This window comes from Periophthalmus magnuspinnatus, chromosome 9 (assembly GCF_009829125.3).
Source record: "Periophthalmus magnuspinnatus isolate fPerMag1 chromosome 9, fPerMag1.2.pri, whole genome shotgun sequence".
Classification (NCBI taxonomy): Eukaryota; Metazoa; Chordata; class Actinopteri; order Gobiiformes; family Gobiidae; genus Periophthalmus; species Periophthalmus magnuspinnatus.
This window is the reverse complement of record NC_047134.1, coordinates 23,945,051-23,960,252: the sequence shown is the minus strand read 5'-3', so window position 1 is coordinate 23,960,252 and position 15,202 is coordinate 23,945,051. Positions and strand designations below refer to the sequence as shown.

The following is a 15,202-nucleotide window of genomic DNA, read 5'->3' as shown; positions in this document are numbered from 1 at the left end:
CAATAAATTAGCAGACCCCCACCAGAAAAGTTTCATAGTACACCTTTACACAGGACCGCCCAAGACAAGAAGACTCACATGGGCCCCTCTCTAATAGTATTTCATTGGAGGACGTTTTAATTCCAGGTCCCTTTGACCCAACTGACTGCTTTGTCCTCCCCGTCAGCTCTCTTGCCTTTACATACATATACCAGTGCCTGGTTTGGACATTTGTTTGTGTTTAATTACAGGGTTCAGAGACCACCATTTTTCCCTGTGAATGCTGGCTGGCTAAATCTGAGGATGATGGGGAGACGGTGAGAGAGCTGGTGCCATCCGACATCATCACAGAAAAACTTCTCCGAGATGGGAAACTGAAAACCACAGAGACCGAAGTGGAGGACGCTTTGGAGAGTACGTCCATGTTTGTACTTTTATATTGGGAGGTTTTAATAAAAATGGGTATTAGCATGGACTGTATACATAAATGGGCATAGCTAACCTGCTAGCTCCCGCGCTCCAAATAGGAAGTAAGCATTCTGGCTCAACGCTGGCTCCAAATTACTTTACATTGGTTTTTAAATGTTTATATTAACCTGTTCTACATGATCCTTGTATTTTGCCATTTTGTCCGTAAATCAAGATATGAACATTAATAACAGACAAATCAGGTGCCTTCTTTCCCCGAGGTCACTCCTGCTAGTGTTAGCAACAGGTTTGATTGAAAAAAAACCACAGGCTAAACAGACTGGCTCTGCTTTAGCTTTTCGCTTGCTATGATACTCGTAGTTGGAACTTGGCTTCAAATTCCTTTGACTGGAGCCGAACACGTGAAGGGTGAGGTCACACTCACTTAGTCCCCTTTTTATACAGTCTATGAGTATTAGTTAATTAAACAAATAGGTGCTAAATCTGCAGTACTCATGGAGTGTTCTTGAGATTTGGGTTTGCTAGAAAAAGCAGATGTGTGTTTTATCCAGAGTGGAGCTTACAGTTTAGTTCATTCTTTCTTTATTAGGGCCCATGTAAACATTCATTGATCCTAGAAAAGAAGAAATTGTTAGTTAGCAGCTTAGTTGCTGCTAGTTTCCGCCTTCATATTATAATTTTTTCATACTAATAATTTTTAATAGCATTTATTCAAATTAATATTTTTGTCTTTATTTCTCAATAATTGTAGAATTATTTTTGGCTTTTCTTATCCAACCATGTTTAATTGTGTTTTTACTGTTAAAGCAGACCTATTGGTCTTGTGTGTGCTTTATAGTTATAATCTATGACATCATTATGTCATACTTTGCTTGTTTTTAATTGCAATATTCATCTAATACGACTTAATAAAAGAAACAAGCCCACAGAGTGCGGTGCCAAATGGGAGCTGACGTCAGTGTAAACGTCATCACGACAAAGCGATGCTTGATGTTGGCCCGTCCTGGGGTAGCTGCACATCACACTAGCGAGTAGTGGATATTTTTTTCATTCGTACCAAAATGACTGCGCAACACTTCCGAATCCTATGAGTATCACCGATTAAGAAAATAAAAGTGAAGAACCAAGTAAGTATAGAGCAGTTGGTGTGTACTGGTGGCGGTGAAAACGGGGATTGATCGACAATATGGCATCTTGAGAACAAGCGATTAAATATTACTCAAACATGCACAAATCACTTCAGAAACACCTTCGAGAGGGTGAATGGTGAGGAGAAACAACTAGAACATGGTTGAACTCTCTAAAAAGTCCATTTTGCTGAATAGGTCTGATTTAATAATTAAGATAACACATCAGTCATTTCCAGAATCTACCCCGTTACTATTTCATGCATTATTCAGCCCTCATTTTCTGCTGCTTTGGGGTAGACTGACAAATCACTCCCACACACAAAAAATGTATACAAATATACACTGGCTGAAGCTGGTTTGATGTTTAACACAAAGCCACTGCCCTGTTTATTGCCTATATGATACAAAATATAAGTAAGATCACAAAGTCACAGCTAAACAGAACAGTTTGGAGCCTGGATTTAAACATTGTTAAAGTAGAGGCCTGTCTCACATCTTCAGGTTCCAGGGTTTAGCTGCATAAAACTGAAATAATAAGTCTCTATGTTTAGTCCTGACTCTGAACACCAGCAGGAGGCCAGGACAAAACCACGACTAAACCACAACTATCAGGAGGCAGGTCCCTGAAGTCCACAGAGTGCGAGATGGCTCATACGGGCTCACTAATATGCAGTAGATGTACTTTGGTGCTAGGCTATGGAGAGACTTGTACACAAGCAGAAATGCTTTAAAGTTGAGCCACAGGAAGTCAGTGCAGAGACATGAGCACAGGAGTTATGTGTTTGTACTTCCTGGTTCTAGTCAGGACCCGAGCAGCAGCGGTCTGGATGTACTGCAGCTGCCTTAACACTCATTTGGACTACCGCTACAGTAGTCTAACATATTGGAGACAAGTGCATGGATAAGTCTCCCCAAGTCTGGTTTAGTATACCTTTGATTTTTTATTTTTGTTATTGATTTGATGTGAACAAAATCATCATTTCATCTGGTCTGATATGTTTTGTTTTTTTTGTAGCTCATTCGTACAATGTGTCAGTTCGGACTGGGGACATGTTTGGAGCTGGGACTGATGCCAATGTTTTTCTTACGATCTTCGGAGACCTGGGAGACACAGGAGAGCGCAAACTGGCCAAATCTGAGACCAACAAGAACAAGTTTGAGAGAGGAGAGGTACTGTATGGCGGGCTTCATTCTGTCAGTGTGATCTTTTTAAAGTGAGCGCTTCAGAGGATTTTCTTTGTAAAAAAAACTCAATAGCTAGCAAACAGTGAGAATGACTTTGTAATATAAAAACTTACTGTGGCAAAAGTTAAAACTCAAAAAGATCTGAGGTACTATATAAGTAATAGTAAAAGTCCTTTATTTATTACATGGGACTTGCCAAAGCCTTTCGTCTTCAAGGGAGCAAACGGGAAGGACAAAGGGGTCTGTTGTCCCGGGCCCCAGTGTTTTGGGGGCCAGAATTGGACATTCATCCTATTAATTTATATTAGAGGGGGCGCATGTGAGGCGTCTTGCCCCGGGCCCCGGAATTTCTGTTGACGGGCCTGCTGATATCAACCGATACCAGTGCAGTCCTTTAAATTAAAATAAAATAAGACAAATTCATCCAAATGTGTTATGTAGATGTTATTTATTGCAAGTAACTACTGAACAACTTTGTATAAATAAAAGTTCATACAGACTTTTTGGGTCAACAACCACTAGTAAACAGTCTATTTACATTCATTTGTATGTTGACTGAACCGATATTTGAAAGGCGATATCCGATACCAGCATCAGATTGGTGCGTCCCTAATTGTGACCAATAACCCTTATGTTGACCATATCACAAATGCTGCTATACAACATCAAATATAATTTAGTTCTGGTGTAGTCCTGTTGTAGTCCTGGTTTAGCCCTGGCTTAGTCCTGGTTTAGTTCTGGTTCAGTCCTCGTTCAGTCCTGGTTAAGGTCACGGTCAAGTTTATTTATAAAGCACAAGAGAAAGTAAAAAATCTGATTGTTATAAAAATCTTGCAAAGTCAATTTTAAAAAGTGTGTTTTAATAATAAAGATTCAAAGTTCTCTACAGAAGTGGACGTGCTAACAGTGCTATAATACTCTTATTGTCTTAATTTTATTTAAAGTGCAGGTTTACATTCCCTCTGCATTTCAGGTGGACAAGTTCACAATGGAAGCTGTGGACCTGGGTCAAGTGTTTAAGATCTTAATCCGCCATGATAACTCCGGTGTGGGGGCAGACTGGTACTTGGACCAGGTGGAGGTGCTTGACGCAGAGACTGAGGAGGTCTACATGTTTCTGTGTGAACGCTGGCTGTCCAAAAAGAAAGAGGACAAGCAAATCGCACGCACTTTCTTTGTCAAGGTTTGTGTGGTTGGAAATAAAGATGGGATTTTTTTCTGCTTTTTTTCTACATTCTACATTTTATACACGTACAAAAGGCATCAAAAATAATTGATTGTACATAAAATTCTCAAACTATCCACCCTTTGCTTTGTCGAAAATATTTTGTGGAGTTATTTAACTTTTTTCTTTACTACATAATTCCATATATCTTACTTAATATATTTGATTTCTTCTGTGTGAATTTTAAATGAGGAAAGTAGTAAAAATAAAGAAAACAGAACCTTGAATAAGCTTGTCCAAACTTTTGACTGGTATTGTATATAGTACACCCTTAAATGACATTTCTGTTTTATCTCATGCAGGGTTATGAAGGTGAACGGAACATGGATCCAAACACAAAGAAATTAGCCCAGGCCAAATTAGGGCTCGACCGCAACGCCAACAAGAAGGAGAAGAAGAAAAAGAAGAAAAAGGCCACGGTGGTGGAAGAAGGACCAAGTAAGAGAGAAATGAGAGATCCAGATTTTCTGTTTCGATAGTGCTATCAATACTTTGGCTTTATTGATAGCGTCGCTAAGTGCCCATTTACTGCTAAACCAGCAGTGCGGGTGGGAAGGGGCGTTACGTTCAACAGCCTCGCTCCGGATTGGCTCTTTGGTTGCTATGATGCTCGCGGTCATAATTCCAAAAATGCGACTCTGCTCCAGATTGACTCCTATAACTGAAGCCAAACGCTATTGGTGACAAAAATACCTGGGTCACACTTCAGTCCACTTCTTTATACAGTCTATGAGCCCCACCTGGTTATCAACTTAACTGATATCATGGAACCGATACCCGATCCAGGTATTTTTTTCAGTATCAGCATTAGTGCATCCCTAGTATGATTTGGTCATGTATCTGCACTTTGACTTAAACAAAATGTAGTGCTTCTTCCACTACTGACTATATGTTCATTTTTTTCAGTCATCCCATATCACTTCACGTTGTCCACTGGCACTGAACGAGACTCCAGCACCACGGCCCGGGTCTATGTCATCATCCTGGGGCCAAACGACACAGAGACGGAGCGGCTGTGGCTGGATCTGCCCGAGGGGAAGAAGAGCTTCGCTGCCGGCTCCATGGAGCACTTTGTCAGCTACGGCACCGACGTGGGAGAGATCAAACGTGTGGAAGTGAGAATCTGTGAAACTGTCCACGCAAACACACAAAATCATCTCAGTAATAATTCTTGTGCTATTATTTATTTATTTTAAAATTTGTATTTTTATGTATTTTATCTTTTTTTTTTTTTTTTTTTTGTAAATGAATAGCAAGGTGTATTGTCCACATCAAACGAGGATGTGTGCTAGTGAGTGAGTGTGTGTGCGTGTGTGACGCTATCTCCATATATATATATATATATATATATATATATATATATATATATATATAAGGTTTACACTATTTTCGTGCATTTTAAACAAAGGGCAAGAAGGAACGGTTAGTGGATCTCCCAAGATTAATTCAAAATAGTTTAGTATTAATAATAGTATTTGGAGTAGGGACAGTCAATGTGCAAAATATACAAAACCCCCAAAAGTACTCAAAATATTGCCTATACACATCCTATGAATAGGTCTTGCTCTCCATCTGAAATCGAGCCATCAAATTGTAGAGGAACATCATGAACTCAATTTATAATTACTCTTGTCACTCCTTGGATGAAATCAAATTGGATAATAAATTTCTGTTCTACATCCCCTCTTTCCTCTCTCTCTTTTAGCTCGGTCACAACGGTCTCACTCCAGAGAGCTGCTGGTTGGTGGATGAGCTGGCGGTTGCCGTGCCAACCAAAGGTATCAAGTACATCTTTCCGTGTAAGTGCTGGCTGGCCAAAGATAGAGGAGACGGACTCACTGCCAGACTCTTCAATGTGTTGGACTCCAGCACCATCAACATCACCCGCAAAGTGAGTCACGAGTACGACATGCACAATCTCTATAGAATAAATAAATAAATAAACATGTAGCTCAAATAAATAAGTAAATATAAGAAAACATGTAACTCCAATACATAAATAAACATGTAACTCAAATAAATAAGTAATATGTTTGTAATGCAAATAAAAACACGTAAATCAATTAAATAAGTAAACATGTAATTCAAATAAATAAACACGTAACTCAAATAAGTAAACATGTAACTCAAATAAATAAATAAACATGTAAATGGAATAAATAAGTAAACATGTAACTGGAATACACAAACATGTAACTGGAATAAATAAATAAACATGTAAATGGAATAAATAAGTAAACGTGTAACTGGAATAAATAAATAAAAATGTAACTTGAAAAAATAAGTAAGCATGTAATTGGAATAAATAAATGAAAATGTAACTTGAAAAAATAAGTAAACATGTAACTGGAATAAATAAACACACATGTAACTCAAAAACGTAAATAAACATGTAACTTGAAAAAATAAATAAATGTGTACCTCAAATGAATACATGTAATGCAAATAAATAAACATGTAACTCAAGTAAATAAATAAACATGTAACTCGAATAAGTAAATGTAACAAAAAAGAAATGTGTAACTCGAAAAAGTTAAAATTTAACTTGATTAAATAACAAAACATGTAATGTGAGTAAATAAATAAGCATGTTACTCGAATAAATAAAAATGTAACTGGAGTAAATAAATAAACATGTTACTTGAGTAAATAAATATACATGTAACTTGAATAAATAAATAAACAAACCACACAATAGATTATAAACATGAATATTTCAGGCTACATTGTCCTGCCCTACGTAACATACGAAATTTTCAAGCTCTAAGAAACAGGCTTGATATTAGAGATTTAAATACAATAATGAAATTTTAAAACTCTCTTTTTATGCAACAGAATGCTATTTCCAACACAAAATAATACTTTATTTAATTCCATGTGCTCTTATACCTGTCCTATCACCAAATGACAAATAGTCAAATATATATTATATAGCACTTTTCCAGCTTCAAGGCTCAAAGTGCTTTACATCAAAGTGTCTTGCCCAAGGACACAATGACAGTATTCCTCTGTGGGAGCTGGAATCGTGCTGCCAACCTGTGGGTCAGTGGATTCAAACACTAACCTTCAGATCAGTGGACAAAAAGACCATTTAAAACTATGCATTCATCTGTTTATAGACAATTTGATATGGTTTATAACAAGCTGATTTCTCTCCGCTCTCTGGTTTGTAGGTGGTGTACACAATCACAGTTGTGACAGGTGACACTCAGTCTGCAGGGACAGACACCAACATATTTCTGAGTGTGTACGGAGCCAACGGCAGCACTGAGGAGATGCTGCTTCCCAAAAACGGAGACAGGTTTGTGGGCCGGTGTTTTGTTTTTTTTTTTACATCAGCTGGGCATGTTCAGTATTTTAAAGGATACACATTTATTTTGCAAACTTTTAGGAACTTTTAACTGCATTCGTTATCTCCTCACTATTACTCTATTAAGTACGCTTTTTTGTTACTTAAATAAAAGTACAGATACTGGAGCAAAAATCTACTTAAGTAAAATACCTGTTTGAAAATGTACTTAAAGAGTAAAAAGTAAAAGTGTTGCACTCTATTAAAAGCTTCAAATGTAGTGATTTTGTTGAGTTGTGCTGAATTTTGTTCAACAGAAAACTGAATTGATAGTTTTGTTTCCTAGATATTTTTATTTGTATAGATTTGTTTAATCAAATTATGAACGTGTTAAAAATAAACGCTCAGCCTTTTCAGCAGATCTCAGACAGTAATAAAAAATACTTTAACTTTTCAGTCCTTTTCAAAAATGTATTTGAGTAGGAAGTACAAATACCTGCTCTCAAATGTAATGAAGTAAAAGTAAAAAGTATCTACTACTTACAGAGTAAGTACAGATACTTTAAATGTATACTTAAGTACAGTACTTTACTACTTTTACTTCATTATGTTCCACCACTGTTTCACCTGCCCCCTGTATCCTCGCAAGAATGTGAGTTTAGTTTCTTACCAAAACCCACAATATGTTCTCTTAATATCAATTATTTTGATAAAGGTTTGAAAGAGACCAAGAAGACTCATTTAGCATAGAAATCGATGACATTGCTCCTCTGAAGAAGATCAGAGTTCGAATAGATGGCACGGGAAGTCGCCCTGATTGGTTCCTTGATAAGGTAAAGATAAAGTTAAAAATGAAAAATTTGTATTTGTTCCATAGACTGTGTATATAAATGGACATAGCTAACCTGCTAGCCACCGCGTTCCAAATTAGGAAGTGAGCATAGGCGCACTTCTGGCTTCATCGACTCAAATTCACTTTACAATGAAAAACTATCACCCCTCTCCCTCTGTAACTGCTGCTGTCAGGCTCATCACTTAAAATGTTCGCATTAACCCGCTCTACATGACCCTAGTATTTTTATTTTGCTATGTCACTAAAGATATGAACATTAATAAGAGATGCCTTCTTTCCCAGAGGTCGCTCCTGCTAGCGTAGTAACTGATTTGATTGCTAAGCGCCCGCCACCTGCTAAAGTAGCGATGCGGGTGGGAAGAGGTGTTACCTTCCACAGCTTCGCTCCAGATTAGCTATTTGGTTGTTAGGATACGCACGTTCAGCATTCCAAATATGTAGCCTGGCTCCAACTTTGCCCCTTTTTAGCCTCACTGAGCTTCATTTGAATGGAACCAAACCTTATGGGTGACGTTACACTCACTTAGTCCACTTCTTTATACAGTCTATGGTTTGTGTACAATGATATTTCTTATTACATCAACTACATCTTATATATTTCAGATTATGCTGAAAAACCTAACTTCTGAGGAGCTGTATGAATTCACTTATGAGAACTGGTTATCAAAGACCAAAGGACCCAAGAGGACCAAGGTTTGTGAGCTGCCTGCCACAGTAGATGAAGAAGAGATGGTGGAGAGCACAACTTACACAATTCAAGTTCAAACCAGTGACGTCGGAGGTATGTTATACAGACTACAGAAACTGAAATAACTTAAATACATGTTTGTATGTGTGTAATGTATGCATGTTCTGATCTCGCAGGGGCCGGGACAGATGCCAACGTGTTCTTGATAGTATTTGGGGAGTACGGGGACACAGGGACTCTGCCTCTGAAAGAAGGCACCAACAGAAACAAGTTTGAGCGAAAAGGCAAAGATGTGTTCAGATTTCCAGACATGCTCAGTCTGGGGGAGCTGTCCAAGGTCCGAGTGTGGCACGACAACAAGGGTGAGATGTCTGTGTGTTGTCTGGTAGTGTCTGGTGCTGTCTGGTAGTCACAATTAGTACGAAGGACTAGGAGGCTTAATTTATGATCATTGACTGTATATATAAATGGACATACCTAACCTGCTAGTCGCCGGTTAGGTATGTGCTGTGCTAGTTCCCAACACATTTGGACTGAAGGTCTTTTTATGAACAGATTTTGTATTCTCAAAATGTTTTCTTAACTGAAAATGGAGGTCAAGTCCTACAGTCATGAGGACTTGTACACACACACATTCTGCTATTTTAGAATATGAATACGCTGACAGTGCAAACACAAATGTAGAAATCCTGCATGGTTTTAAGCTATATTTTTTTTACAAATTATTTCATTTAAATCAATGTTGGATAAAAGGGCTGATGTAGAGCACAGGTCTACTTTGTCTAAGGGGCTGATCAACAGTCACCTCCTATGTGTCCCAGCCCCAGTGCTCTTTGTATCCCCCTTGATACCTCCCATGGCTAGTCTCCGTGCCCCTGTTGTGTTTTTACATGTGGTTATTGAGTGCTGTGCTTTGATCAGGCCCTGCTCCCGGCTGGCACCTGGAGTACGTCGATGTCAAAGATGAGACCATGGACCAGACCTTCAGATTCCCGTGTGACCGCTGGCTCGCCAAGAATGAAGATGATGGGCAGATCATGAGGGAGCTGGCATGTGCCAACAACGACTCCATTGACCTCAGCGACAAAACCAGTGAGTAAAACGCAATCATGAATGCTGAAATTAGAGTTTCAAAAGGTGCTCTCAACTATGTATCTGGGAGACCACCTGCCACCTGCAGCCTTGCACCTGTGGAAACAACGACTGTGATGCGTGTCGTCGTAGGGACTGATACTGCAGATTGGCAGGCTCACTTCTGTCAGTCTGCCACAGGGCAGACTGACAGAAAAGCTTACCACCCAATACATCAATTTCTAAAAACCTTTCAGTTATTTGCACAGCTAAACAGAACCGTTTTGAGCCTGGATTTAAACATTGGCCTGCATCAAGACTACAGCAGGAGGCTTGGACTAAACAAAGACTAAACCATGACTAAACAAGGACTAAACTAGAACTAAACTAGGATTAAAGTAGGACTAAACTAGGATTATGGCACTAACATGTCAGAGATGTACTTTGGTACAAGTCTCTCCATGGCCTAGTACCACAGTACGAGAATATGAATAACAACTATATAAAACCTATTGTCTTTTTGTTCCACAGAATATGAAATTGCCACAACAACCGCAAACACAGACGACGCTTCGACCTCAGAGAACGCCTTTGTCGTGTTGGAGGGCAGAAAAGCTCGCTCTAAGGAGTTTGTGCTGGAGAATAAGAAGAAAAAGTTCCAATGGTGGGTCTGTAGACAGTCTAGGTGCAGAATCTGTTATACAACCTTTTGTGGGGCTTACATAATCTCCCTTCCTCGCATTTTGTTTTGCTCTTTCATCTCATCTCACTTTCACTTCCTCCAGTCGAAACTCTCGGGAGAGCCAAACCCACGGGATATAAAAGAAATCGTAAATGAGTGCTTTTAATTATTCAGAAGCTAACCATGCTAACATTCTGGTTTTTACAGCGGTGCTACGGATACTTTTGAGTTCTCATCCAAACACGTTGGAGAAATCGCTGGGATCTGTCTGGGCCATATCACGAAAGACGGAAAGAAGCCGAAGAGCGAGAGCATGTGGCATGTGATGGAAGTCGTGGTGACGGAGAAGGAGCTGGGGAACAAGTGAGTATCAGAATCATGGTTTTACATAGGCCTGTCACTATAATCACTATATCGGAACAATATTTTTGGGGTCAGTAGTTATTTTGTGTTTTCTGAGAAATTTTTGGTTATTTTTTGGCGTTGTGATGAGATTTAAGCCGTAAAAGGTTGAACTAATAACTTGTATGACTCATTACAGATGCAAACTAATGACTGAAGTATTTCATTCTGCTGTTTCATTATTGGAGCTCAGCTTAAAGCAACACTGTGTAACGTTTCCATGGAAATAGCAAGTTCAAATGGAACATTCTCCTTGAGATAGCCAAGTTTCATGCCATAGTCTATATTAATATTTTAGTCATTTCCATGGAGACAAGAAGGTGGAGGCCCTTTTCCAGGCGAAGTAGGCGAGTCAGGCTTGTGGAGATGTGAGTCCACTCCCAGTAAAGATGCATATTTTTCAGTTTTTCAGTGTAATAAATGCATCCAAAATGAAAAACTACTACTCTCATTTTAGTTAGTTTTTTGGCAACAAATAATAACATCTATTTGTATGTTTCCTCTAAAAACTATTGTATAACTTAGGGATGGACCGATATGATTCTGTTATCAGATATCGGCTTCCAAATATCGTTTAAGTCAATATCCTGGTTGGACATAAAAATCAATGTAATAAGACTATCTCCTGGTTGTAGTCGGCCCAACTTTGTGTAAACGTTTATTTGCACATTTGTTTTAAGGAATTCAGTTTTAATATTGGTATCGATTGATATCAGGGATTGGCAGAGTCTTGTATTTATAGTATCAGAATCAGTATCAGAACTGAAAAAGCTGGATCAGTGCATCCCTAGTGTACATTTACAGTATGGTTGCTAGGTATCAGTTATGGAGTTAGTTCTACGTATTTCACTGCCCATGTCCAACCTGGAAGTTGAAATATAACCGTACCCAAAATTGAAGAGAAAACTAGTAAAGATTTGTATTAAAATCTTAAAATAAATATGTTAGCATGTTAGCTACGTTTATCCTCATTATTAACCCCTTGTATTCTGTTCAGATACTTCTTCCACTGCGACTCACGTCTTCCCCTGACGGCCAAAAAGGACCAGTTCTTGACATTTGAATGCTACAAATCCGTGGAAAGCTTCGCCAGCAAAGTCCGTAACCTTGTTCCTGTCAAGTATGAGATCATTGTGATTACCGGCGACGTGAAGGGGGCAGGGACTGATGCTAATGTCTTTATAACGCTATACGGTGTCAACGGTGACTCGGGAAAACGCCCCCTCCGCCAGAAGTTTCGTAACCTTTTTGAGCGAGGCCAAACGGATCGCTTTGTTGTAGAGATGCTGGACCTTGGCGAGTTACTGCGGATTAAAGTGGAGCATGATAATAGTAGTCCGAGCTCTGGTTGGTTCTTGGAGTGTGTGGAGGTGACCAATACGGCTAACTCAGTGACCACCATCTTTATGTGTGGTAAATGGCTGGATGTCAAGAAGGCAGATGGACATATACAGAGAGTGCTGTACCCCAGACACTAGAGCAATATGAAGTACATTTTGTTACTTAAGTAAAAGTACATATACAGAGGCAAAAGGTTACTCAAGTAAAAGTATCTACTATAATATGTACTTAAGTAGAATTTTTAGGTATCTGAACTTTACTTAAGTACTTGTACTTTGTTACTGTTTGAAAACAGTTTATATATTTGTATGTGGCTGGACACTAACGAGGCAGACTGACCAATCCAGAGAATCTTGTACTAGTTACGGGCGATACCAGTCATTTTTGTTCTGGTAATTCCAATTAATACTATGGCATCACTGGTGGAACATAATGAAGGAAAAGTAGCACTGTACATAAGTAAAGTACTGATATCTAAAAATGTGCACTTAAGTACATTTGAAAGTGGATGCTTTTTACTTTTACTTCACTACATTTTAGTGCAGATATCTGTACTTTCTACTCCACTTCATTTTTGAACAGAAGTAAATGTATTTTTTATTATTGTCTGAGACATGCTGAAAAGGCTGAGGGTTTATTTACGCAAATGAAAATATACAAATAAAAACAGCTAGAATGAAAAGATCAATGCAGCTGTTCCTGTTGAACAAAATTCAGCACAAATCTTTATCAAAGTCACTACATTTGAAGCTTTATAAGACCTCAAAATTTGAGTGAAATACTTTTCACTCTTTAAGTACATTTTTAAATGGGTACTTTAATACTCTTACTTAAGTAGATTTTTTCATGTGATACTTTTACTTTTACTTGAGTATTTATTTACTTTGGTATCTGTACTTTTACTTCAGTAACACAATTGAGTACTTCTTCCAGCACTGATGGGAATTGGATTGATGTCACAATACTTGGCATACCAGCGAGTATCATATTTAAATGCATTGAAACTCTTTTAATATGACGAATTAAACTTTTTATTTACTCCATCCCGATTTGAACTGATCTAATAAATATAATAAAATATCTGTATATGCAGATATACAAAAATATAAACAATATGTTACAAAAATTGACAAAAAAAAAAAGTTTTTTAAAAATGCATTAAATTCAATTAAAAGTGTTGATATTTTTGCTTGAAAATCAGTACTTTTCGGGAGCTGAGCTGAGTATTGATTTGCCCATCACTGTGCTGGACCCCCATAGACTGAATGTGTGTGTGCCCCGTAGACTGTATGTGTGTGTGCCCCATAGACTGAATGTGTGTGTACCCCATAGACTGAATGTGTGTGTACCCCATAGACTGTATGTGTGTGTACTGCATAGACTGTATGTGTGTGTGCCCCATAGACTGAATGTGTGTGTGCCCCATAGACTGAATGTGTGTGTGCCCCATAGACTGTATGTGTGTGTACTGCATAGACTGTATGTGTGTGTGCCCCATAGACTGTATGTGTGTGTACTGCATAGACTGTATGTGTGTGTGCCCCATAGACTGAATGTGTGTGTGTGCCCCATAGACTGAATGTGTGTGTGTGCCCCATAGACTGAATGTGTGTGTACCCCATAGACTGTATGTGTGTGTACCCCATAGACTGAATGTGTGTGTGCCCCATAGACTGAATGTGTGTGTGCCCCATAGACTGAATGTGTGTGTGCCCCATAGACTGAATGTGCGTGTGCCCCATTGACTGTATGTGTGGCCCAATACTAGAAGAAGAACTCATTAATGTTATGTACAGAATACGGATTTCATATGGTTGAGTTTTATTAAAAGGCAAGTAGCTGAACACAAAGAAGGCAGACGTATCCAGAGTGTTGTGCCCCAAATATTTAAACATAACATTATAACCTTGTTGTTGGTAGAGAAAGGTTTTATAAGCATGTGTTTTTTATTACATAAGGGACCATCATGAGTGCCAACTTTTTGTTAGTTCTACTGTATTTGAGTGGGTTAGTCATTTTGGTTTCGGAGAAAAAAGCCAATTACGCTGAACCTTTCTACAATAAAAAGAAAATACATATAAAATGTGACTCATCTGGTTTGTTTGTTTCTTAATAAAACAGAATGAAATAGAGATTGACCGATATGTTTTTTTTCATGGATTGTTTAGAATCCAGAACAATCAATGGCAGATAATCTCTGCCGATATTTTTTGACCGATGTATGGGGCAGATTTTGGTTATTTTCTCCAAATTATGTAATTTAAATTTACTGCAAACTGACTCACAGCTCTATTTTTAGCACAAACCTATAAGAGAGCAGTGTATCGCATTTAGCGCAGTTATCCATCCATTTTCTTCCACTTATCTGGGGCAGGGTCACAGAGGCAGACTTCCCTCAGCCCACACTTCCTCCAGCTCCAGGCAATCCCAGGCCAGTCGAGAGACATTGCCCCTCCAGCGTGTCCTGGGTTGTCCTCCAGGTCTCCTCCCAGTGTGACATGCTCCATGCTCCATCCAGGAGGCATCCTTTAAAGATCCCCGATCTGCCATCCACCTCAGTGACTTTAGCCAGGGTGATGGATGAGCCCTCCTCCATGTCCCCAATCTCTGCATCCTCCTCAGAAGACGGTGGGATTGAGGAGATCCTTAAAATATTCCTTAAACCGTCCAACAACATCACCAGTCGAGGTCAGCAGCTCTCTGCCCGCACTGTAAACAGTGTTGGTGAAGCACTGCTTCCCCCTCCTGAAGCATTGGATGATTTGCCAGAATCTCTTTGAGGTTGACCTTCTCTATGGCCTCCCTGAACTCCTCCCGACCCTGTGGTTTTGCCTCTGCTACGGCACGAGCTGCAGCACACTTGGCCTGCTGGTTCCCGTCAGCAGGCTCAGGGGTCCCACAAGCCAGCAAGGCTCGGTAGAACTCCTT

The 15,202-nt window shown here is 39.0% G+C and overlaps 1 protein-coding gene across 1 annotated transcript in view; it reads left to right on the top strand.

The window, feature by feature from the left end:
• The window catches only part of loxhd1b (lipoxygenase homology PLAT domains 1b), a 54,663-nt gene extending 42,243 nt beyond the window's left edge, over positions 1-12,420 (top strand). Inside the window, 14 exon segments of the mRNA XM_055224238.1 lie at positions 231-393; positions 2,554-2,708; positions 3,697-3,906; positions 4,251-4,386; positions 4,855-5,063; positions 5,654-5,839; positions 7,122-7,249; positions 7,953-8,070; positions 8,694-8,871; positions 8,955-9,140; positions 9,700-9,870; positions 10,381-10,513; positions 10,739-10,894; positions 11,931-12,420. Of these exon segments, the coding sequence (XP_055080213.1) occupies positions 231-393; positions 2,554-2,708; positions 3,697-3,906; positions 4,251-4,386; positions 4,855-5,063; positions 5,654-5,839; positions 7,122-7,249; positions 7,953-8,070; positions 8,694-8,871; positions 8,955-9,140; positions 9,700-9,870; positions 10,381-10,513; positions 10,739-10,894; positions 11,931-12,411 (2,610 nt within the window). The 3' untranslated portion in view covers positions 12,412-12,420.
• Positions 12,421-15,202: the final 2,782 nt, after the last annotated feature.